The sequence below is a fragment of the Pithys albifrons genome, chromosome 7 (genome assembly GCF_047495875.1).
Source record: "Pithys albifrons albifrons isolate INPA30051 chromosome 7, PitAlb_v1, whole genome shotgun sequence".
NCBI classification, from domain to species: Eukaryota; Metazoa; Chordata; class Aves; order Passeriformes; family Thamnophilidae; genus Pithys; species Pithys albifrons.
This window is the reverse complement of record NC_092464.1, coordinates 55,667,826-55,692,861: the sequence shown is the minus strand read 5'-3', so window position 1 is coordinate 55,692,861 and position 25,036 is coordinate 55,667,826. Positions and strand designations below refer to the sequence as shown.

General features: G+C 46.0%; 1 protein-coding gene across 1 annotated transcript in view; it reads right to left on the bottom strand.

Annotated features, from left to right (window-relative positions):
- The window catches only part of CUL1 (cullin 1), a 65,104-nt gene that overhangs the window by 24,253 nt on the left and 15,815 nt on the right, over window positions 1-25,036 (bottom strand). Inside the window, exons 3-7 of the mRNA XM_071559621.1 lie at window positions 6,538-6,712; window positions 5,035-5,202; window positions 3,966-4,016; window positions 2,947-3,037; window positions 2,095-2,258 (exon numbers count right to left, since the gene is read on the bottom strand). Of these exons, the coding sequence (XP_071415722.1) occupies window positions 2,095-2,258; window positions 2,947-3,037; window positions 3,966-4,016; window positions 5,035-5,202; window positions 6,538-6,712 (649 nt within the window). The remainder of the gene's footprint in view (window positions 1-2,094; window positions 2,259-2,946; window positions 3,038-3,965; window positions 4,017-5,034; window positions 5,203-6,537; window positions 6,713-25,036) is intronic.

The following is a 25,036-nucleotide window of genomic DNA, read 5'->3' as shown; positions in this document are numbered from 1 at the left end:
GCCAGTTCCTTACCAGTAAGGACTAACAATTAACTTCCTTACTGACAGCAAATAGAAGCAAACCTTTCTGATGAACAGTAGGAACTGGAATGGGATTAGTAGTTCTCCTGATTTTACTTTTAAGCAATTCTGTATTTCTGTAGTTCAGGAAATTCTGCTGCTTCTTGAAATATCCTTAGACCATCACTTTTAATGTTAACAGTCGACTCTCACTTTGAGCTCCTCTACGAAAAGAAAGATTTACTCTTCACTTCATGTTTACTTATACTCTCATTTTTTGGTGTTCTTCTAACTCCATTTTCCTTTTTAAGTCACATTGCAGAAAAATGGGAAAAATAATTAGTCCACACAAAGCATGTTGACCTGTTCTAACTATAATGATCTACAGTTCAGTTTCAGACTATATTTCAAGGGACAGTCTTAAGAAATACTGACCTTTTTCCCTACAGCACATCAGGCTGTGCTAGAAGAAAAATTCACAATCCTTCCAGACTCAGTAAGGCTGCCTGCATAACTATATACACAAACCCTAATTCTGACTGAGACTTCACTGGGTGTTCTACAAGAAATACCCACCATTCTACTCTAACATTAACACTGATGTTATGCTGAGTGAACTATGGCACTCCAACAAGTTTCTTTTTATTTTCCAATGCTCCCTATCCCCAGTCAGAACTAAATACAGTGCACAGTGAGAATGTCATGTAAGTGCACCACCAGCAGATTACTCTGTCACAGGTCATGCTTCCAACAGATTATTTTCAAGATCTTATACTCACTAGTCTATCAGGAGATGCCAAGACTGTCCAAACAGCCTTTATACATCTCTACTATATTAATTTGAGCAAAGACTTAAGGCTACACATTCTCTTGCTGGAGATTTCCCCTGCCTTCTGCCAACCTTAGAAGTGCTTTCAGCTTCAACATCAGCTTCAAGCAGAGTGATTTGCTCTTTTGTGGATTTTTGAAGCCTTGAGGGTTGTTTGGGGCACTAATAAGTTATTTCTACTTGTCACTAATCTCTAGTTCTTGAAATAGCAATGACCTTCAGACAGATTTTACTGTCCTGTACTAAGGAAATCTGCATGAGCCAGGCATTCAGGTTATGAATGACTGAAATTCCACCACTCTCTTTTTATACATATATTAAAGTTAAGACAAGAAATCAAAAGGGAAGTAGCAAAAAATAATTAATTCAACAGCACAAGAGTAAACATAAGTAGGTCTGGTAATTACTGGGCAACTCTCCCAACAGACTAAAGGCATGACTTGTTTCACTGTGTTATTTCTAGCACTCCCCCACCCTTTTTTTTTTTTTTGGGTAATCCATTGACTTTAATGCCAAGAGTCAAGAAAGGATGTGGTAAAAAGCATCATGCAAAGGATACTGCAGGGAGGGATGTGTATCTGCACACACTCAAAAAGCTCTCTTACTTTTTAACTGAAGCTGAAATGGAAAAAACAAGCAGCAATTCAGAAAGTGAAGAAAGAACATAAAGCAGCACTTGTGCAAGGTGGAAGGTGACCCATCTGTCTCACATTCAGTAAGACTGACCCAATAACTGGGCTGGAAATAGCCAATGTTTATCCTATTTGCTCTCAGTTGCTCTGTCTGGGATGCCCCAAACCAGAGACTAGTTTAGAACTTAAATCTTGTCTCTGCTGTCATAAGTTCTGTGTAGGGCTCAACACAATGAAATATTCTGAGAGAACTGAAGTTCATTAATGATGTATTTCCTCAGGTAGCTGCTCAGCAAGAGATTCCAACACACAGTTCCTAGTACAGGACCAATAAATTTGCAGGCTTTTAGTGTCCTGAAGTCTAACAAAATCTGAATTTATTTTAACATTATTTTCTGTTTTGCCCACTAATAATGTTTCAAACTTTCCTTGTACTTACTGAAATGCAGTAGGGAGACAAACTTCACACCAGCTAAACACAGAAGCAAATCACTACAGGAAAAAGGAGCTAACTTTCTGTCAAAGAACCACCACTTTAAGAAACTGATAATAAAAGCCTGGAATTTGTATTACTTTAAAACACATCTGTATCCAGGAAAAAAAAATTTCCACAAAGCTGATTAAGTAATTTACCTTCTTCATGTACTCTGTGACTGGGTTTTGTTGCAAGAATTCAGTACTTTCTCGTGTATAAAATCTCTCTGTGTCAGCAAGAAACTGAGATTCAAAGGATTCTTTATAGACAGTTAGTGTAGGTCCTTTTGCAAATGCATCATCTTCATTCAGACCCAGCTCCACTACACGAAAAAAATACAAAAAAAAGACCAAGCATGACAAAACTGTTTTTTATGATCTCTTGCAAATAAACAATTACACTCCTTCTGACTTAGATGAAGGTGATTGGTTGGGACTGTGTCAACACCACTTTTAAAAATATACCTTGATTTTGCATTTACAAAATAAGCAGCACAAGACATGACTCATGTAAACTGCACCTCTGGATACACTTCCTAAAATGGATTATAGGATTTGGAAAACTTTATAATCTCAAAAGCTGGTTCAAATTCTCTTTTCATTTTTCTCCTCTTGGAGTTCCAGATTATACACTTTTGTTTTTATTAATGAAACTAATAATCTGGGTGGCAAAACTCTCAATATCATGCAAATGGCAAAAAAACCCCCACTTTTGGAAACTACTCCACTTCCCTCCCTTCCAGATTTAGCTGCCAAATAACTGATTTGTAAACAATGAACACCCTTGTCAGTCAGTTGCACTTTCAAGTTTTACAAACATGGTGTAATGAACTGTGACTGTATCAAGTGTCAGCAGAAATACGAAGTTAAACAATAAATTTATATTACTGTAAAAAAATAAATCCTTATTGCACACCCAAGGAGGTGGGTTGTGACTTCTGAGTTCTGACAGGGTACAAATATTTATTTATTCTTGAGAAAGTAACAGAATTTTAAAGAAATCTCATTTACCATAGGATTGTACAACTCCACTGATCAGCCTTGTGTTGATAGTTTCACCATTTCTTTCCTTCTCAATCAACTTCAACACTGCATTTGTTACCTTAGAAAACAGGGATTAAAAGTGAGTCAAGCACAGAGAAAGCAGCTGGCAGATCAAGCACAGTAATATTTAAAAAGGAGTGTATTCCTACACTCAAGACAAGTCAAGCCCCTTGGGAACAACATTTAAGGAGATCTGAACACATAAAATTCCTACAGAATATGCTACAACTTTAAGTTATATAACAGAATTACAGTCTGATTAGTGGTGAGGTATATATGGTTTTATATATGGTATTTTTTCTTTTTTTGTTTTTAATTTGCCAAACTTCTGTTTGTTTTATAACTGAAATACAATAAAACTTTGTTGCAAGAGCTGAACCACCCATCTGTTCTTTACACAAATAATCTGCTGCAACTACTTCATCATGAACTTCTGGAAAGTGAAATCAAATACATACCTACCTAAAGATTGTGAGGGAATGTCTTGTTTTATATTGTGCTGATTCGTTAATTTAAAATATTTGGTTGGCCTGAATCTCCCAGGGATCAGTGTAAATTTAACAATTCACAGTAACATGAGAAGGGACCAAAATCCCAGCCTGTTGCTGTGTGTTCTCCTGAAATCTTGACTCTCAAACATGCCTGGATTCCTGCCTGGCTTAGAAACAGCTGAAGTTGCTACTTCATTTAAGATGAATCCCCTCAGCTTTTTTTTTTAAAAAAAACCCCAAGGATTCTCTCAGCAAAGAGACAACAGAACAGTCTTGGTATCAAGATTCAATCACACACACAGAAAAAGGCCTATTCCCCCAAATATTTCTCTTTATCAACATCACAAAGGAGAAGCAGAAGGTTCCCCTTTATTTTCAGGGTTTGAGCCCCTCCCGTCCCCCAAATTCTCCTTGAAGCAGTTACTAACAATATATAAAATTAACCCTATGCAATAACACTACAGTAATAATATATTTATATACAAATATACATACCTGCTTATTTAATGGCCTGAATAAGCAGTCTCTCCAGGTCACCAAGGCAAGCTGGGAGGAAAGGAAGGGAGGTGAAAGATGGAATAAAAATATTTCTCCTTAAGGAAAGCTGACCTACTATGCTAAACAATCAGAACTTCTGGAATTATTATATTTTGGCAGACAGATTTCTCAAGCAAAAGACTTTCACACTAAAATTACCATGTGCTTTATGACTAACTCTACACCTAAGACATGCCCTTTTCTGACAGCAATTCACTACAAACTAACAAACCCCACAAGTTACTTGGACAATATACAGCTTTTTTGGTTGGCAATTTCCAGGCTGACACAGTCCCTTAGCATTAGGCTGGTAAAGTTAAGAGGAAGGGAACTAAGCATACCTATTGTTTTTCTACCATGTGCAAAGTTCTTTTAGTGAAGTAGTAAAACAGCACACCACTTTTCTAATGCTTTCCCAGCAAGGACAATAATTATCTGTTATTAAAAAAAAACCCAAACAAACAACAAACTTTTAGTTATCCGAGATAGAGAACTTCTCTCAAGTTCTTCTCTTATTTATGTTACTTTACATTACATAAAAAATTATCAAGATCACATATCAATCTTTCAGAACTGTACCAAAATAACTTACACTACAAACCAAATGTTGACTGAATCTTAGCAGCTTGGATGAGAAAAAATTTGTAGAGATGTATTGAAGTCATCAGAAAAAAACTGCAATTTACTTCTTCGTTTGGTATTTGAAATGCTTGGCTGAATTCTAAGTGGAATGACAAGGCCACACTGATGCACACAGATAATGGTATAAACAGCAAATATTCAGAAACAGAACCCTCAACAGTCTAATACTGGAAGCACCAACACACACAAGGCAGATTGAACATCTCACAGGCTGAGACCCCAGGAATTTTTACAAATATTCTATGGTGGGAGTATGGAAATGGGGGAGATTTCCACTTTGCTGACTGCTTCAAAACTCCTCTGGATTCAGGCAGAGATCTGCAGGATAATAATGCAAACGTGACAGATGGAATGGATAAATCATTCCCTTCCAACAGCTACTTACTGAATAAATTTCATATATTCCTTTACGACCTTCATCGCACTCACGACGAACCCAGTGTCGATTGAGGTAGGCACAGATCCCATTCAATACTTTGCTTGAAAACCTGTAATCTTCCCACTGCTGAGTGTAGAACTTCAGCACACTCTCATCCATCAGATCTTCACCATCCTGAAATAACAGCAGTTCACCAGGACTGTTGGGTAATTTTAAGGTGAAACCAAGATATCTAAGGGTGTACAAACAGACTGTGTGATAAGCCTACACCATGCAAAGGATTTATAGGAACATAGTGCTAATAGATTTAGTTCTACACTAATGAAGCACAAAATCAGTATGAGATTTTGGAATTAAATGCACAGCACAAAGCTCCAGAAGATATCCCTGTGCTTCCTGTGGGACAGAGCATGAGGGCACCACGTTAGAATCAAACAGAGACACTGATGAGTGTGCCAGGCAAAACACTCCAGTGCAATGGCAATGGATTTAACTGATAATCTCCATAAAATGTACCAGCCATTCCCACTGCTGCTCCCTGGGGAGCTGAAACCAGAGAGTGTGGATGGAAGAGAAGTAGTAATGGTAGTAAATGGGTAGTAAATGAAGCCCAATATTCATTGAAACAGGTATGGCATAATATTTGTTCTTGTTACAGAAAAAACAAGGGAAATAGATAAAGTTTTCAAGTTCAAGTATCTTTTCAAACTGGACCTCTGCAGCCTGAATGGACAAGGGAATTAGTGATTCTGGCTCATGTTCAGCTTCACATGGCATGTAACATTACTTGAGATTAGCTCAGTTGGTTAAAACTTGGCTGCAGTAACACCAAGGTCATGGGTTCAATCCCCTGTGTGGGCCATTGACTTGAGCTGGACTTGGTGATCCTTGTGGGTCCCTTCCAAATCAGAATAGTCTGTGAGTCTGTGATTCTATAAAACACAGGAATGCTGTTTGGCTTGAAGGGGAAAAGCAGCTCACAGGTACAACACCGTGACTGATCTATGCCTGAGGTGAAGCCTAAAAGCCAACCTAATGGCTAATGGAGACAAAAGCAAACTTCAAGATCATTCTGTTTCCTTCCAGTGGCTGCAGACACCTCCAGGTTTGTTGATACAAGCTTATCTCAACCCAGCTCCTGTCACAGAATCATAGAATTGATTGGGTGGGAAAAGACCCCCAAGATCATCAAGTCCAACCCTTGCTCCAACTCCAGTCCCTTTACCAGATCATGGCACTCAGTGCCACAGCCAATCTCAGTTTAAAAACCTCCAGGGATGGGGAATCCACCCCCTCTCTGGGCAGCCCATTCCAATGCCTGAGCACTCTCTCTGCAAAGAAGTTTTTTCTGCTCTCCAACTTCAATTTCCCCTGGCAGAGCTTGAGCCCATCGTGCCCCCTTGTCCTATTGCTGAGTGCCTGGGAGAAGAGACCAACCCCCACCTGGCCACAACTTCCCTTCAGGTATTACTTACTCCAAATGCAGATCCATCTCAGGTCCCATCTTACCTTAAGGAGATTTGTCAAGTAGTTCTTCAGAAATTCTTTTAGCCGTTTGTACAACTCCAAGCCCACAAACTGGGCACCTCCAGGTGTCTGGCCCTTTTTGGATTTGGAAGGAGGCACTCCAGCTCCCCGTGCTTGGTTGGACTGGTGGACACTGGTACAGTAGTTATAAACATGACTGACAGGAAAGTTAAGGAATATGTACCCAGGGCAAGGCAACAAAAACACAATGAAAAACAAACGTTGAGTTCAACAAGCTGTTATTTATACAATTTAACATAATACATTGCAACAAACATTAGGCCACATCAAATCAAGGTGAAGCAAACAAAATGAAGTGACTTTCAGCAGAATTATCTGCAGCAGAAATGTGTCAAACTGCTGAGGGCACTGACAGTACTGACCCCAACATCAAATTAACTGAACACTTACTTAACAAGACCACCAAGAAAAAAAAAAGCAGTGGAATTTGCTGATAAGATTACTTTCAAGGTTTAAATGGTATTTATTTTATGTATTCTATTGGTCTTCTACAAATACATAAGCCTTCATTTGAACTGGAAGAAATTAGCTCAGTTGGTTAAAACTTGGTTGTAATAACTCCAAGGCCATGGGTTCAATCCCCTGTGTGGGCCATTGACTGAAGAGCTGGACTCGATGATACTTGTGGGTCCCATCCAACTCAGAACAGTCTGTGATTCTGGGGTTGGTGTGACCCAAGCGCAGAACCCAACATTTCTCCTTGCTGAACCTCAGACAAGTGGCCTGAGCCCATCGCCCCAGCCTGCCCAGACCTCTCTGCAGACTCTCCCTGCCCTCCAGCAGATCAGACACTCACCCAACCTGGTGTTCTCTGTGAGCTGACTGAGGGTGCACCCGATTCTCTCCTCAGTCACCAGAGATCTCAAACAGAACTGGTGCCAGTACCAAGCCCTGGGAAGAACCCTTGTGCCTGGCTGCCTGTTTGCTGCCCATGCTGCCTGTTTGCTGCCCGTGCTGCCTGTTTGCTGTCTGTTTGCTGCCCGTGCTGCCTGTTTGCTGCCCGTGCTGCCTGTTTGCTGTCTGTTTGCTGCCCGTGCTGCCTGTTTGCTGCCCGTGCTGCCTGTTTGCTGCCCGTGCTGCCCGTTTGCTGTCTGTTTGCTGCCCGTGCTGCCTGTTTGCTGCCCGTGCTGCCTGTTTGCTGCCCGTGCTGCCTGTTTGCTGTCTGTTTGCTGCCCGTGCTGCCTGTTTGCTGTCTGTTTGCTGTCTGTTTGCTGCCCGTGCTGTCCGTTTGCTGCCTGTTTGCTGCCCGTGCTGCCTGTTTGCTGCCCGTGCTGTCTGTTTGCTGCCTGTTTGCTGCCCGTGCTGCCCGTTTGCTGCCTGTTTGCTGCCCGTGCTGCCCGTTTGCTGCCCGTGCGCTGCCTGTTTGCTGCCCGTGCTGCCTGCTTGCTGCCCGTGCTGCCTGCTTGCTGCCTGTGCTGCCTGTTTGCTGCCCGTGCTGCCCATGCTGTCCGTTTCCTGCCCGTGCTGTCCGTTTGCTGCCTGCTTGCTGTCTGTTTGCTGCCCGTGCTGTCTGTTTGCTGCCCGTGCTGCCTGTTTGCTGCCCGTGCGCTGCCTGTTTGCTGCCCGTGCTGTCCGTTTGCTGCCTGTTTGCTGCCCGTCCTGCCTGTTTGCTGCCCGTCCTGCCTGTTTGCTGTCTGTTTGCTGCCTGTTTGCTGTCTGTTTGCTGCCCGTGCTGTCTGTTTGCTGCCCGTGCTGCCTGTTTGCTGTCTGTTTGCTGTCTGTTTGCTGCCCGTGCTGCCTGTTTGCTGTCTGTTTGCTGCCTGTTTGCTGTCTGTTTGCTGCCTGTTTGCTGCCCGTGCTGCCTGTTTGCTGCCCGTGCTGCCTGTTTGCTGCCTGTTTGCTGCCCGTGCTGCCCGTTTGCTGCCTGTTTGCTGCCCGTGCTGCCCGTTTGCTGCCCGTGCGCTGCCTGTTTGCTGCCCGTGCTGCCTGCTTGCTGCCCGTGCTGCCTGCTTGCTGCCCGTGCTGCCTGTTTGCTGCCCGTGCTGCCCATGCTGTCCGTTTCCTGCCCGTGCTGTCCGTTTGCTGCCTGCTTGCTGTCTGTTTGCTGCCCGTGCTGCCTGTTTGCTGCCCGTGCGCTGCCTGTTTGCTGCCCGTGCTGTCCGTTTGCTGCCTGTTTGCTGCCCGTCCTGCCTGTTTGCTGCCCGTCCTGCCTGTTTGCTGTCTGTTTGCTGCCTGTTTGCTGTCTGTTTGCTGCCCGTGCTGTCTGTTTGCTGCCCGTGCTGCCTGTTTGCTGTCTGTTTGCTGTCTGTTTGCTGCCCGTGCTGCCTGTTTGCTGTCTGTTTGCTGCCTGTTTGCTGTCTGTTTGCTGCCTGTTTGCTGCCCGTGCTGCCTGTTTGCTGCCCGTGCTGCCTGTTTGCTGCCTGTTTGCTGCCCGTGCTGCCTGTTTGCTGCCCGTGCTGCCTGTTTGCTGCCCGTGCTGCCTGTTTGCTGTCTGTTTGCTGCCTGTTTGCTGCCCGTGCTGCCTGTTTGCTGCCCGTGCTGTCTGTTTGCTGCCCGTGCTGCCTGTTTGCTGCCTGTTTGCTGTCTGTTTGCTGCCTGTTTGCTGCCCGTGCTGCCTGTTTGCTGCCCGTGCTGCCTGTTTGCTGCCTGTTTGCTGCCCGTGCTGCCTGTTTGCTGCCTGTTTGCTGCCTGTTTGCTGCCCGTGCTGCCTGTTTGCTATCCGTGCTGCCTGTTTGCTGCCTGTTTGCTGCCTGTTTGCTGCCCGTGCTGCCTGTTTGCTGCCCGTGCTGTCTGTTTGCTGCCTGTTTGCTGCCCGTGCTGCCTGTTTGCTGCCCGTGCTGCCTGTTTGCTGCCCGTGCTGCCTGTTTGCTGTCTGTTTGCTGCCCGTGCTGCCTGTTTGCTGCCCGTTTGCTGTCTGTTTGCTGCCCGTGCTGCCTGTTTGCTGCCCGTGCTGCCTGTTTGCTGCCCGTGCTGCCTGTTTGCTGCCCGTGCTGCCTGTTTGCTGCCCGTGCTGCCTGTTTGCTGCCTGTTTGCTGCCCGTGCTGCCTGTTTGCTGCCCGTGCTGCCTGTTTGCTGCCTGTTTGCTGCCCGTGCTGCCTGTTTGCTGCCCGTGCTGTCTGTTTGCTGTCTGTTTGCTGCCCGTGCTGCCTGTTTGCTGTCTGTTTGCTGCCTGTTTGCTGTCTGTTTGCTGCCTGTTTGCTGTCTGTTTGCTGCCTGTTTGCTGCCCGTGCTGCCTGTTTGCTGCCCGTGCTGCCTGTTTGCTGCCTGTTTGCTGCCCGTGCTGCCTGTTTGCTGCCCGTGCTGCCTGTTTGCTGCCCGTGCTGCCTGTTTGCTGTCTGTTTGCTGCCTGTTTGCTGCCCGTGCTGCCTGTTTGCTGCCCGTGCTGTCTGTTTGCTGCCCGTGCTGCCTGTTTGCTGCCTGTTTGCTGTCTGTTTGCTGCCTGTTTGCTGCCCGTGCTGCCTGTTTGCTGCCCGTGCTGCCTGTTTGCTGCCTGTTTGCTGCCCGTGCTGCCTGTTTGCTGCCTGTTTGCTGCCTGTTTGCTGCCCGTGCTGCCTGTTTGCTATCCGTGCTGCCTGTTTGCTGCCTGTTTGCTGCCTGTTTGCTGCCCGTGCTGCCTGTTTGCTGCCCGTGCTGTCTGTTTGCTGCCTGTTTGCTGCCCGTGCTGCCTGTTTGCTGCCCGTGCTGCCTGTTTGCTGCCCGTGCTGCCTGTTTGCTGTCTGTTTGCTGCCCGTGCTGCCTGTTTGCTGCCCGTTTGCTGTCTGTTTGCTGCCCGTGCTGCCTGTTTGCTGCCCGTGCTGCCTGTTTGCTGCCCGTGCTGCCTGTTTGCTGCCCGTGCTGCCTGTTTGCTGCCCGTGCTGCCTGTTTGCTGCCTGTTTGCTGCCCGTGCTGCCTGTTTGCTGCCCGTGCTGCCTGTTTGCTGCCTGTTTGCTGCCCGTGCTGCCTGTTTGCTGCCCGTGCTGTCTGTTTGCTGTCTGTTTGCTGCCCGTGCTGCCTGTTTGCTGTCTGTTTGCTGCCTGTTTGCTGTCTGTTTGCTGCCTGTTTGCTGCCCGTGCTGCCTGTTTGCTGCCCGTGCTGTCTGTTTGCTGCCTGTTTGCTGCCCGTGCTGCCCGTTTGCTGCCTGTTTGCTGCCCGTGCTGCCCGTTTGCTGCCCGTGCGCTGCCTGTTTGCTGCCCGTGCTGCCTGCTTGCTGCCCGTGCTGCCTGCTTGCTGCCCGTGCTGCCTGTTTGCTGCCCGTGCTGCCCATGCTGTCCGTTTCCTGCCCGTGCTGTCCGTTTGCTGCCTGCTTGCTGTCTGTTTGCTGCCCGTGCTGTCTGTTTGCTGCCCGTGCTGCCTGTTTGCTGCCCGTGCGCTGCCTGTTTGCTGCCCGTGCTGTCCGTTTGCTGCCTGTTTGCTGCCCGTCCTGCCTGTTTGCTGCCCGTCCTGCCTGTTTGCTGTCTGTTTGCTGCCTGTTTGCTGTCTGTTTGCTGCCCGTGCTGTCTGTTTGCTGCCCGTGCTGCCTGTTTGCTGTCTGTTTGCTGTCTGTTTGCTGCCCGTGCTGCCTGTTTGCTGTCTGTTTGCTGCCTGTTTGCTGTCTGTTTGCTGCCTGTTTGCTGCCCGTGCTGCCTGTTTGCTGCCCGTGCTGCCTGTTTGCTGCCTGTTTGCTGCCCGTGCTGCCCGTTTGCTGCCTGTTTGCTGCCCGTGCTGCCCGTTTGCTGCCCGTGCGCTGCCTGTTTGCTGCCCGTGCTGCCTGCTTGCTGCCCGTGCTGCCTGCTTGCTGCCCGTGCTGCCTGTTTGCTGCCCGTGCTGCCCATGCTGTCCGTTTCCTGCCCGTGCTGTCCGTTTGCTGCCTGCTTGCTGTCTGTTTGCTGCCCGTGCTGCCTGTTTGCTGCCCGTGCGCTGCCTGTTTGCTGCCCGTGCTGTCCGTTTGCTGCCTGTTTGCTGCCCGTCCTGCCTGTTTGCTGCCCGTCCTGCCTGTTTGCTGTCTGTTTGCTGCCTGTTTGCTGTCTGTTTGCTGCCCGTGCTGTCTGTTTGCTGCCCGTGCTGCCTGTTTGCTGTCTGTTTGCTGTCTGTTTGCTGCCCGTGCTGCCTGTTTGCTGTCTGTTTGCTGCCTGTTTGCTGTCTGTTTGCTGCCTGTTTGCTGCCCGTGCTGCCTGTTTGCTGCCCGTGCTGCCTGTTTGCTGCCTGTTTGCTGCCCGTGCTGCCTGTTTGCTGCCCGTGCTGCCTGTTTGCTGCCTGTTTGCTGCCCGTGCTGCCTGTTTGCTGCCTGTTTGCTGCCTGTTTGCTGCCCGTGCTGCCTGTTTGCTGCCCGTGCTGCCTGTTTGCTGCCTGTTTGCTGCCTGTTTGCTGTCTGTTTGCTGCCCGTGCTGCCTGTTTGCTGCCCGTGCTGCCTGTTTGCTGTCTGTTTGCTATCCGTGCTGCCTGTTTGCTGCCTGTTTGCTGCCTGTTTGCTGCCCGTGCTGCCTGTTTGCTGCCCGTGCTGTCTGTTTGCTGCCTGTTTGCTGCCCGTGCTGCCTGTTTGCTGCCCGTGCTGCCTGTTTGCTGCCCGTGCTGCCTGTTTGCTGTCTGTTTGCTGCCCGTGCTGCCTGTTTGCTGCCCGTTTGCTGTCTGTTTGCTGCCCGTGCTGCCTGTTTGCTGCCCGTGCTGCCTGTTTGCTGCCCGTGCTGCCTGTTTGCTGCCCGTGCTGCCTGTTTGCTGCCCGTGCTGCCTGTTTGCTGCCTGTTTGCTGCCCGTGCTGCCTGTTTGCTGCCCGTGCTGCCTGTTTGCTGCCTGTTTGCTGCCCGTGCTGCCTGTTTGCTGCCCGTGCTGTCTGTTTGCTGCCTGTTTGCTGCCCGTGCTGCCTGTTTGCTGCCCGTGCTGCCTGTTTGCTGCCTGTTTGCTGCCCGTGCTGCCTGTTTGCTGCCCGTGCTGCCTGTTTGCTGTCTGTTTGCTGCCCGTGCTGCCTGTTTGCTGCCTGTTTGCTGTCTGTTTGCTGCCCGTGCTGCCTGTTTGCTGCCCGTGCTGTCTCTTTGCTGCCCGTGCTGCCTGTTTGCTGCCCGTGCTGCCTGTTTGCTGTCTGTTTGCTGCCTGTTTGCTGTCTGTTTGCTGCCTGTGCTGCCTGTTTGCTGCCCGTGCTGCCTGTTTGCTGCCCGTTTGCTGTCTGTTTGCTGCCCGTGCTGCCTGTTTGCTGCCCGTGCTGTCTCTTTGCTGCCCGTGCTGTCTCTTTGCTGCCCGTGCTGCCTGTTTGCTGCCCGTGCTGCCTGTTTGCTGCCCGTGCTGCCTGTTTGCTGTCTGTTTGCTGCCTGTTTGCTGCCTGTTTGCTGCCTGTTTGCTGCCTGTTTGCTGCCTGTTTGCTGCCCGTGCTGCCTGTTTGCTGCCCGTGCTGCCTGTTTGCTGCCCGTGCTGCCTGTTTGCTGCCCGTGCTGCCTGTTTGCTGCCCGTCCTGCCTGTTTGCTGCTGCCCGTTGCTGCCTGTTTGCTGCCCGTGCTGCCTGTTTGCTGCCTGTTTGCTGTCCACGCTGCCTGTTTGCTGCCCATGCACTGATAAAGATGCATTTGAGCTGGGCTGTTGATCCCACCACCTTTTTTAGGGTGGAAGTCCCCATTCCTGTGCAACCAGGGATTTCTGTAGTTTCTGACACATCAATGCCCCTTTCTGTCTTTGCTGCTACATGGATCTCTATCCCTCACCTTCACTAACATGGCAGACTGAAAGGCCTAACTGGCCCACCATCTTTCAAACACTGCTGTGCTGCCCCCTGCTTTTATACATTCCCCCCACAAATCTAGTTTAAAGCTCCCTCAGTGAGTCCTTCTATCTCCTGTGCAGACACTTTTCCCCCTTTCAGACAGGTGTATCCTGTTTGTTGCCAACAGGGCCTGGTGTCCCACAAACCAGCCTGCAATGAAAAAAAGATTAAAAACATGGAAATTCTGCCAGTGACACCAGACTTGGAGCCAGGTGTTGATCTCCTGGCTCTTCCTGTTTCTTCCCTGAGAATCATAAAATGGATTGGGTTGGAAAAGACCTCCAAGATCATCAAGTCCAACCCTTGGTCCAACTCCAGTCCCTTTACCAGATCATGGCACTCAGTGCCATGGCCAAGCTTAGGTTAAAAACCTCCAGGGATGGGGAATCCACCCCCTCTCTGGGCAGCCCATTCCAATGCCTGAGCACTCTCTCTGTAAAGAAGTTTTTTCTGATCTCCAACTCCAATTTCCCCTGGCAGAGCTTGAGCCCATCGTGCCCCCTTGTCCTATTGCTGAGTGCCTGGGAGAAGAGACCAACCCCCAGCTGGCCAGAACTTCCCTTCAGGCAGTTCCAGACAGTGCTGAGGTCACCTCTGAGCCTCCTCTTCTCCAGGCTAAACACCCCCAGCTCCCTCAGCCTCTCCCCACAGCACTTGTGCTCCAGTCCCTTCTCCAGCCTCGTTGCTCTTCTCTGGACCATTCCTTGCAATGGGAAGGAGAGAGGAGAAAACTACTTGTGCTCCTGATCCCTTAACCAGTCACCCCAAGGCCCTGAAGTGTCTCTTCATTACCCTCAGACTTCTTGTTGCAACTTCATCTGAGGACTGTACCAGGGTAGGAGGTTTTCTCTTCACATCTTTAAGTCAGGCCTCAGAGAGAGGCAGCAGACAACTAAAAAGTGGCAGCAATAATTTATCCTCTTACACTAATACAGCCTAGAACTGGTAACAAAACATTTGAAGGAAACACTCTGTTTTCTCATCTAAACCCTTCAACTATTCAGAATTCTTTTAAAGGAGTAAGCAGAAGTCACACTGTCCAAAACACTTCAAATAGGAAAGCACCCTGAAAGAAACTGCACTTCACAAGCAAGAAAAATAAATTAGCTGGATCAAATTGAACTTGATGTCAGATTTAACAACAAAAATCACCCTAATGACTCAGAGGGCAAACAATTAGGAAAAAGCTACAGAGCATTCATGATTCCACTGACAGTCTGAAGGCAGGCTTTGAATCACATCCCACGTTAGAGAATTAACCAATCCAGAAGGTTTAATTTGGTTTTAACACAAGTGGACCCAGCTTTAACCAGCTTTCCTCCACAGTCATATTTTGAAATTAGTACTCTGCACAAACTTGACTTTTATCTTTCCTTTCAGAAGGTCCAGCACAACACAGTTCTGCTGATGTCTTTCATTAAATACCAAAGGAATTATAAGCCCCAAATACACGATGCATTACAGTCATTATGAACAGACTTGCTTCTAGTATTTAATTAGACAGCATTTAAAAACTCAAGCAAAAAGATCTCTTACAATACCCAGATTGCTACCTTGTAATTGATTTTAACAAAGCTTCATAGACAAAGCATCCCTTAGGATTTAATGCTCTGAGTATCTTGGATGTCACCAGGAACAAGGCTCATGGTCTTTGTGTCCAACCAAAAGGAAACCCTGCCCATGGTCTGTACTCACATTCCTGTTCAGAGTCATTTAATTCTGTGCAAAGCTGTAACACCTTTTGCCTGACCCAGCACACCTTCATTTCTCATCTGTTACCAGGTGCCCAATAACTAAACTTCCCAAGGTATCAACATTTCATTTATGTTCAATTGAAGCAACTGAACTTTTAATCAGCCCCTTATCTCCATCAGCCACTGATTTCCTGGACATTAATGATTTCTTCCACTTCCCAGTCATTTGTTTATTCAGATTCCCTGTTACTGTTGCTACTTTTACACTTGGATTTCAGAATTCCCTGTTCAAGTGAGGAATTCTGAACAGCATAACAACTTTTTTCTAAATGCACAACTTGCTTTCTTTCCACAAACAAGAAAAGCAGAGCTTATCTCAGTTAAATTTTAAAGGAGTTACTAAAAATGTCTCTAAACTGTGTATGGAAACCCTCTCCATCATATACAAGGAATGCAGGGCTGATTTACAAATACCCAACTGACAGTCTTGCCTCCTCCTTCTTCCTCTAACTCTCCTATCCCAAGTGGCTCTGAGCAAGCCTAAAAACAGGAAGATTGTCCAGATGAAGAGCAACTCCTGCAGTTTTGAGAGTACAGCCTGAGAAAAATATTCTTTCTGTTCACCTCTACAAACAATCACAACAGCTTTCAGAAAAATAAAAGACCAAATAAAAGGCACAACCCTTTTTTAACTCCACACACTTCACTATTAAAGTCAGGATTCCTTGTAAAGAAGATAGTGAGACAGATTGAGACTTTTTGTCCACATCTGACAGTAATGAACTCCCAGCTGGAACAAAAGTAATACCAGTATTCCACAAGACTTGACCTACCAGTATTCCAGCTGGGAATAACAAGGGAATGCCATAAGAATTCTTGGTTGCAGAAGGCAAAACAATCTCCTCAGTGCTTCATATGCTGCAAGCCACATATATCAGTATAATCTACACTACTTTTGACAGCCTTGACTCAGTTTCTAAAGGTGGGCAGAGCAAAGGGGGGAAAAAAATCCCATGCAGCTATGTCATAATGAAATTAAGGCCTTGTGGAAAGTCATTTTTACTGAAGGAAATGATCACAGAAATCATAGAACCATAGATTGGGTTAGAAAAGACCTCCCAGATCATCAAGTCCACCCCTTGGTCCAACTCCAGTCCCTTTACCAGATCATGGCACTCAGTGCCACGGCCAAGCTCAGTTTCAAAAACTCCAGGGATGGGGAATCCACCCCCTCTCTGGGCAGCCCATTCCAATGCCTGAGCACTCTCTCTGCAAAGAATTTGTTTCTGATCTCCAACTTCAATTTCCCCTGGCAGAGCTTGAGCCCATCGTGCCCCCTTGTCCTATTGCTGAGTGCCTGGGAGAAGAGACCAACCCCCACCTGGCCAGAACTTCCCTTCAGGCAGTTCCAGACAGTGCTGAGGTCACCTCTGAGCCTCCTCTTCTCCAGGCTAAACACCCCCAGCTCCCTCAGCCTCTCCCCACAGCACTTGTGCTCCAGTCCCTTCTCCAGCCTCGTTGCTCTTCTCTGGCCCCACTCCAGCCCCTCAATCTCTTTCCTCAACTGAGGGGCCCAGAACTGAACACAACACTCAAGGTGTGGCCTCCCCAAGGCAGAGTCCAGGGGAAGGGTCACTGCCCTGGGCCTGCTGGCCACGCTAGTTTGGATCCAGGCCAGGATCCCATTGGCCTTCTTGGCCACCTGGGCACACTGGTGGCTCCTGTTGAGCTTCCTGTCCCTCAGTCCCCCCAGGTCCCTCTGCCTGGCTGCTCTCCAGCCACTCTGTGCCCAGCCTGGAGCGCTGCAGGGGGTTGGGGTGGCCAAAGGGCAGGACCTGCACTTGGCCTTGTTGAACTCCATCCCATTGCAATCAGCCCATCTCTCCAGTCTCTCCAGATGCCTCTGCAGAGCCCTCCTGCCTTCCAGCAGGTCGACACTCCCTCCCAACTTGGTGTCATCAGCAAATTTGCTGCTGATGGACTCAATCCCCTCATCTAAATCATCACTAAAGATGTTAAACAGGACTGGACCCAAAACAGACCCCTGGGAACACCTAAGACACAACCCACCTGCAGAGCTTCCTTGCCACCTGCTTTTCCAGCAGCATGGGAGCTCATGCAGGCACTCAGCCCCCCAGCTTGGGGAATAACCACCACTCCAGCTGCTGTCCCTCTTCCCAGATCCTTTGCCGAGCAGATCTGAACTGCTGTGTCCACACAGGGGAAGCCAAACAGGCTCTTTCAGTAGCAGTCCGTTATTTTTGGAGCAAGCATGCCATGAAAACAAAAGCCTGAGCAGGCCATGCTCAACTCCAATCTGCCCTGCTGCCCACAAAAATACTCAGTACAGCTTTTTTTGTTTTTTTTCTCCAGGAGTAACTGCAAAAAGAAATTATATGAGGAAAACTATCAGCTTTGTACTTCAACACACAACAGGAAAGAAGTCAGACTTTACACTGATGGGTGCAAATTACTCAGTTTTGCACAAGTCCTTAGTCTTAAAATTTTTAGAAAGAAAACAGTTCTGCTGAGGTAACAACTGAATTCTCTTTTAGAAGTACAGGTTTTCCAATTTGCTCTGAAGAAGCAACACAACTGGAAGAAGCAACACAACTGGAAGAAGTCTGCTTGAGGAACAGACATGTAAAATTAAAGGAACTGAAAGGGAAGCAGAATGAACACAACACAGCACAAAACTTCAGTGCAGAGAGAAATGACAACAAAGCTTTTTAAAAGGAGGAAGCCTGGAACAACAAAAGCTGATCAATGCTCCAACCATAATTTCTCTCTCACCGCTTCTAGAATCGTTATCATAAAGGTCAGTTTTAGGCATAAATTTGCTATTTCACAGCTTTTAGCAGTAACTAACTGTGCTCTGTGGTGAATGGATGCCCTACAGGATTGAGATTAGTTCCACTTGTGTGAAAAATTTGTTTTTTCCTGGATTACACCAAAGGCATTGCGAGAACACTGTGAAGAAAGTTACTCAAAACGCTGATAGGGAAATTGCTAGGGAAAGATTATGGAAGTTTTGTATCCTTATAAAACCACTTTTGATAGAAACAATACAGCTTATTATATTTACTAAAGAACAGCTTTACGTATTTTCTTCACAATTAAATCTCTGCTGAAATCCAGAAGTTGATGCTGTGTGTGAATCTCACAAAGCCACCTCAGGCACCAGCAAAGCTGCTGAGAGAACTGGACACACCTGTGTGACTTCAGTGCTTCATAAACCAAAGAGATGAGGGAATTTTGCACAAGTTCCTGAAATTATAAGGTTGTCAAAAAGCAATCCCTTTTCAGAATTTGTGCTTTAAACACCCATTTTAGCCTTGTGAGTAGAAGCAGTAAAACAAAAACCCAGAAACTTCCATTCTGTTCAGGGAGGTGTCAGCAAGAGATTTCATGTAGGTTCAGTTCATCATCCAGTACTGAGAGTTACCCCCACAAACAGCTCAAAGAAACAAACAAAAAAATTAGGATACTGTCCTTAACCTCACACATTGACCACTTGTGTCACAGGCAATTAGGTCTCAAGACTCAACTGATACATTGAAGTGTTTAATTTGATACAGTTGCTGTTCAACCAATCCCATTTCAGGCAGGGAAGGGGACGAGGCAGACGCTGAAGGAGCACCAGCCCAGGAGCTGCCAGGAAAATCCAGGGATAACTCTGCTCAGACACATTTCTACAGCTTTGAGACCAGAGAAACTTCCAGCAAAAGCCACCTGAAAACTAACAGGTAACTTTTTGCTTCCTTCTTCATGGCATAAACTCACGAGAATCACAGAGAGTTTCAAGAAATACACAACTTTTCAAAGCCAAGTGTAAGAACCACCATAACTGAGGCTGCTTTTAAATTCAGCTTTCTTTGCATTGACAGAGGTGGGGTTTGCACAGAATATTATTGGGTACTATAAAAAGCAAGTAGAACAGTGAGCAATCACTATGGAAGAGCACATAAAAAAGGGAAATGATTCCTCTACTACAAACACACTCTGCCCTTCTTTTAAACTGAAGCTGCAATTTCTGTAAATACACACAAAGCCACACAATTACACCAACTTATCCACAAAAAAACCCCGTGTTCAAACATGTAATAAAACCACATTTACTTCCACCTTCCTGTGCCACACAAGCACTGACTTGGCACACAATAAATGCTGTGAAATTGGATATTGACTATAAGCAGGACTAACACCAAAAAACCAGTAGAGGCTGCTCTGATGTGTCCAAAGTGACCTTAAACAATGTGACACTGAAGGGAAGGGATGGCTTAGAGTGACACAACCTCAGAGGGAGTTTTCAAGATTTAAATAAGAAGTGCACGCCCTGACATCTCAATATCTTTTCTGTACAGAATAAGCATAATAATCTGGTCAGATAAAAAAAAAAAACAACCAACCAAGAACAGACCATGCTGCCTGGTAACAACAGACTCATGTGATTGGAAAACAGAAGATTTTCACAGTTTCAAAATGCACCTGCTGATTTAAAATCCTACTAAAATACAAGAACTCAAGTGAAAGCCACTGGGAAAAGGACTGCAAGAGAAGCAACTACAAAGGGATGCCAAGAGAAAGGCTTTGTAGCTTTGCTTGGGCAACGTGCACTGCTGGTGCTGAATCTGTCCAGAGGAAATAAAACTTTAACTTTGTCCCAGTTCAGCAGGTGGGACCAGTTTATCCCTGTGTGGGTGTGACCAAAGCTGGGCACTCTCCACCCTCCATTCATTGCCCACCAACTGTTCCCAATGGACCATTGGCAGCAGCTGCCCAGGGCACACCTGAGCCCTCAGGCTGGGAGCTGGCTGGGAAAGAAGCCTGGCAGAGGAGCTGGGAGAACTGCCCTGCAGGGAGTCCTTGGCACCTCCACACCCACCTGAGGGCTCAGCTCTGCTGATGGGCCAGCAACGATTCCAAAATCCCCCCTGACTGCCAGAGTCAGATCCCCCAGTGTGGAACTCCCTGCCCTGGGGAAGGCACTGGGGGCTCCCACCCAAACCTGAGGGGACAGAGTCTTGGGGTTTGGGGGCTTTGGGAACCTCTTGTTGGATCCAGAGGAGGAGCAGATCCTCAAAAGGAGGAGCCCACCACTCTCCACCAGACTGTGCCATCATCTGCACCAACAGGTTTGTCCCTTCCTTTTCCTTTGGACTCGAGGGAACCACGTGGGGCTCAGCACAGGGGCCACCAAACCCCACTGTGTTTGTGCCCCAGGGGGCTGGGTTACACTGCTGGGGTTGGGGGTTAAACCCAATTTCTCTTTGTGCCATTGCATTTACTGTAATGTTGTTATTAAATTGTAACTCTGACTTATAATCTCTCCTGAGTTGTGTTCATTTCTCCTGCCAGTTCACCTTTAAACCAGCACAAATGTATTTATACATTCTACTCTATCAACAGATAATTATCCTGAATCATCTGCTATTTTTAAATTGTGAGCATACTACAATCAATTATTTAATGTTTAACACAGTGTTTTCCTTCACCACGTGCCAATATCTGAAAAAAAAATTCCCTTTTCTAAAACAATTACAATAACCTTTTACATTTGGTCCAATGGACAGTCAGTAACCACCTCTTTGCTAAAACAAGTATATACATGAACAAAACTGAACCTCAGTAAGCAACTTTTGAAACAAGGAAAGGATTTTCATAAAATAATGAAATGTAAAAGAACAGCTTAAACTTTACCTTAAAATACTTCAAGCACTTATTTTGAAAAAAATTACTAATGATGGCTAATAATGTAATAATATAAGAAACACATTTGTAAAATCCAATGAGACTTGAGCAAATTTCAAGTCATAGTAAATTCAGTCATTTTACTTCAATTTTTGACATAATTATGCCAAACAACTATTCAAATGCATTACAGGAACTGTTGAAATCAACAGTACAATTTTTATGTACAGAACATTAGAAAGTCTTGAAAGCCAATCTGGACACTGTATTTTATATCTCAGCACAACACCCACATCACACATTCCACAGAACAGGAAACTCTCCTTATCAATGAAAAGATTTTAAGGTATCTTCATGTACATAAAATCTTATTTGTTATAAAGCAATGGCATTTGGAATCTCTAAACAGCCTTATTTTTCCCAATTGAATTTACTTTAAATCTTAAAATTAGTTTATGTCAAAAGAGGTGGTTTTGGCATTTCAAATAAAAGCACACACACAGAAAATGGAAGCACAACATTAATCTTTGCATTCATAACTCATATCTGAAAATTTGTTTAATTGATGCGTGCTTGGATGAAGAAAATAAATATTTTAGGAAGTTACTTGGTGTTTTGGCTGAGTCTCTGTGAAAAATTATGTTACTTTCATAGTGCAGGAAAGTTTTCAGACAGTCTGTACTTGGTCTGAGAATCTGGTCAAGACACACAAAACAAGAAAATTAACAAAATCCTTTCACTCTCTGCACTGCAGAGTTTAAATACAAATGGAAATAAATCCTGATTCATCCTCTCATACCATGAGGCCTCAGGAAAAAAAAAAAAAAAAAAGTGCAGGCTCACCATAAGATTAGTTTGAAAAACAGGCATGACCTTCTGGGGGAAAAAAAAAGGAAGAAAATAACACAATATGTGGGAATATTGTATCACTGTCAAATGGAGTTAAGAAGGGGTGGCCATAAAACAAATCACAGCAATATAAATGAGGAAGGTAAGAATCATTCTGGTAAACAAAGTAACAGCTCTTCAGCCAACAACTCAAACCAGAACAATTCAGGAACAGAAAAGCATCCAGATTTCATTTTCAAGAATCTCACATATGGGGAAAAAAGCCAAATAACATAAAAAACACTTAAACAGATGATCATGTGACCTGACAAAAAAAGTATCCTGCAATCAAAAGCAGAAATAAACTTCAATTAGAAAAAGGAGGGATGATGACCTTGGTAACCACCATTCAGAAACAGGATTTTTGATTCACCTCTTAAAAACCCTGGAATAATCAAACTCTTTCTTCTCCAGCTGAAATAAAAGGGAAAAAAAACCCACCTAAAGTACAAGCTCTGGCTTGTCCTCAGAGATTGACTCAGGTGTTCTCACAAAAAGAGACACTGAGCAAAGAAAATGAGTGCAGGTGTGAGGGAGGTACAAACATTTGGAATTGCACAACTATTCTAATTCTTTACCAGATGCACTTCAACAAGGCACAACAGAAACTTCTGCATCTCCAATTGATTTTGACTGAAAAAAATGCATAGCAGATACAGATTAAAGGCAGGTTTGCTTGTGTGCATGCTGCTCCCCCTCTCATAAACTAGAGGGATGAAAAGGAATCCCTTTCAGGAGCAATACACTGAGAAAACAAAGAAAAAAGGGGTGGATGGGAAGGGAGGAAAAGGATGAGAGGATGAGGAAAGACTAAACTGCCCCCTGCACAAGACCCAGCACCCTGTAAGGCTGATCTTCAGACCAATCACAGCTGCAGCTGAAACTCATCTGCATCTGCTCTGCTTTGCAAATCAAGCTGTTTGATAGGCAGAGCTTCCTGAAATCAAAGTCCATCCATCTCCTGGACTTGCTGTACACAAAGACTGAGCACGTATAGAATCACAGAATAGATTGGGTTGGAAAAGACCTCCGAGATCATCAAGTCCAACCCTTGGTCCAACTCCAGTCCCTTTACCAGATCATGGCACTCAGTGCCACGGCCAATCTCAGTTGAAAAACCTCCAGGGATGGGGAATCCACCCCCTCTCTGGGCAGCCCATTCCAATGCCTGAGCACTCTCTCTGCAAAGAAGTTTTTTCTGCTCTCCAACTTCAATTTCCCCTGGCAGAGCTTGAGCCCATCGTGCCCCCTTGTCCTATTGCTGAGTGCCTGGGAGAAGAGACCAACCCCCACCTGGCCAGAACTTCCCTTCAGGTAGGGAATATATATCAGGGGGTTAATATTTTAAGCACACCTTTGAACATGTGCACTTGGTACAGGAAGCAAAATGCATTGGTGTCTTCACAGTGAATCAAAATCTCAGCCCAACCAGTGTCAAACATTCTGAGTTATCAACTATTATATTAATCCACAAATCAAAGTCTAGCTACAAAATTATTCTCTAAATTAATTCACTTAAGAAGGTAACAAAAACAGTCCTGAGTTTCGAACCCAACAACTCCTTGAAGTAGCAACAAGGAGATGAGTAGTGGACAGTAGATCCCTTTTACAGCTTCATTCCAGGAGTATTTGAGAACATCAGGACAGGAAAAAAAGCCAGAGTTTTACCATTAGCATCAGAATTAGTGCTTAGTCTTCAGCAGCCCTGCATAACATCTCACAAACAAGAATGTATTAAAGGTGCTGAGAGGCAAAACTCTCTGAGGTTCTACTTCTTGTCAAATTTCTATCAGACATTCTACTTTGCAGACTCATCTCACTCAGTCACAAACAAGGTTGAACCCAGCGCTGCAAGAAATCAGTAATTTTAAGTCTTAGGAAAAGTTCTGACCCTAAACAAATGTTATTCTATCTTCCCATGGCTATTAAAGAAGTATCCTGGAAACACTCAGCAGACTGATCTGATCAGAGGGTTTTTCCCACTGCCCACAGGAGCACAAACTCTGCAGGCAGAAATAGACAAGATTACACATTGATGCAGAGATCACATGTACAGAACATCTTTCCTATCTCCTTAAAAAGTCCAGGGAATCTCAGAATTGACTGCTTTATAGCCCTCAAGCTCCTCTTTCATTTATAAAACCTCTGTCCCTTCAAAAAAATTAACACAGACTAAATTTTATATGCTGCACTTCAGGATCAGTGCCAACAACATCTTGAGACGTTTTTGTCCTGGATCCAAACTAGCATGGCCAGCAGGCCCAGGGCAGTGACCCTTCCCCTGGATTCTGCCTTGGGGAGGCCACACCTTGAGTGTTGTGTTCAGTTCTGGGCCCCTCAGGTCAGGAAAGAGATTGAGGGGCTGGAGCGGGGCCAGAGAAGAGCAACGAGGCTGGAGAAGGGACTGGAGCACAAGTGCTGTGGGGAGAGGCTGAGGGAGCTGGGGGTGTTCAGCCTGGAGAAGAGGAGGCTCAGAGGTGACCTCAGCACTGTCTGGACCTCCCTGAAGGGAAGTTCTGGCCAGGTGGGGGTTGGTCTCTTCTCCCAGGCACTCAGCAATAGGACAAGGGGGCACAATGGGCTCAGGCTCTGCCAGGGGAAATTGAAGTTGGAGATCAGAAAAAACTCCTTTGCAGAGAGAGTGCTCAGGCATTGGAATGGGCTGCCCAGAGAGGGGGTGGATTCCCCATCCCTGGAGGTTTTTAACCTGAGCTTGGCCGTGGCACTGAGTGCCATGATCTGGTAAAGGGACTGGAGTTGGACCAAGGGTTGGACTTGATGATCTGGGAGGTTTTTTCCCACCCAATCCATTCTGTGATTCTAGTTTATGTATTAGAACAACTTTGTTAAAATAAAACAACTCTAAAAATTGATAAAGAAAAATAGCTGAACTACTTAAAGACTGGAAATGTAGTCAGTCACCACTTCTTCTATTGTATGTCTACACACTTTGCTGTACCACCACCCCCTTAAGCAGTGCTTGCTCTACTGAGCAATACCAGGTCACAACAGTCAATGCTGAACAAGAGATGCAAAACAAAGGTGGTTCCTCACCACATCCATTCACAGGCCTCTGTTTAGGGGGAATATAAAAGAATTCCCCACTTTCTAAATGAAGTCCTGAAGTCAAACACTGCAGCTATAACAGAGCACAAGGCATGTGTGTCCTTCAGATTGGTTATAAAAGATTCTTTGCACTCCCTGACAGAAAGAAGCTTCCTACAATCACCCAAACCACCTCAGCACACTCACACAAAGATGAACATCTTGTAACAACTCCCAGAATGGGGAGATGCTGGAAAACAGCTCCCTGAATTAAAGAGAAATCCACTGGACACATTATGAAACCAACTCAAGAGTAAAGTATTACTTAAAGGATGACATTTGAAAAATTATTCAGGTAACTGGACATTATTACAACTGAGACCTGCAGGATAATGCCAGAGACTAACATAGAAAGGAAAAAGAATTTCTGTTTTCTTTCTGTGTACTGTGGACTCAAAATTAGGCCTATTAATAACATAACTTTAAACATCTGCTCTGT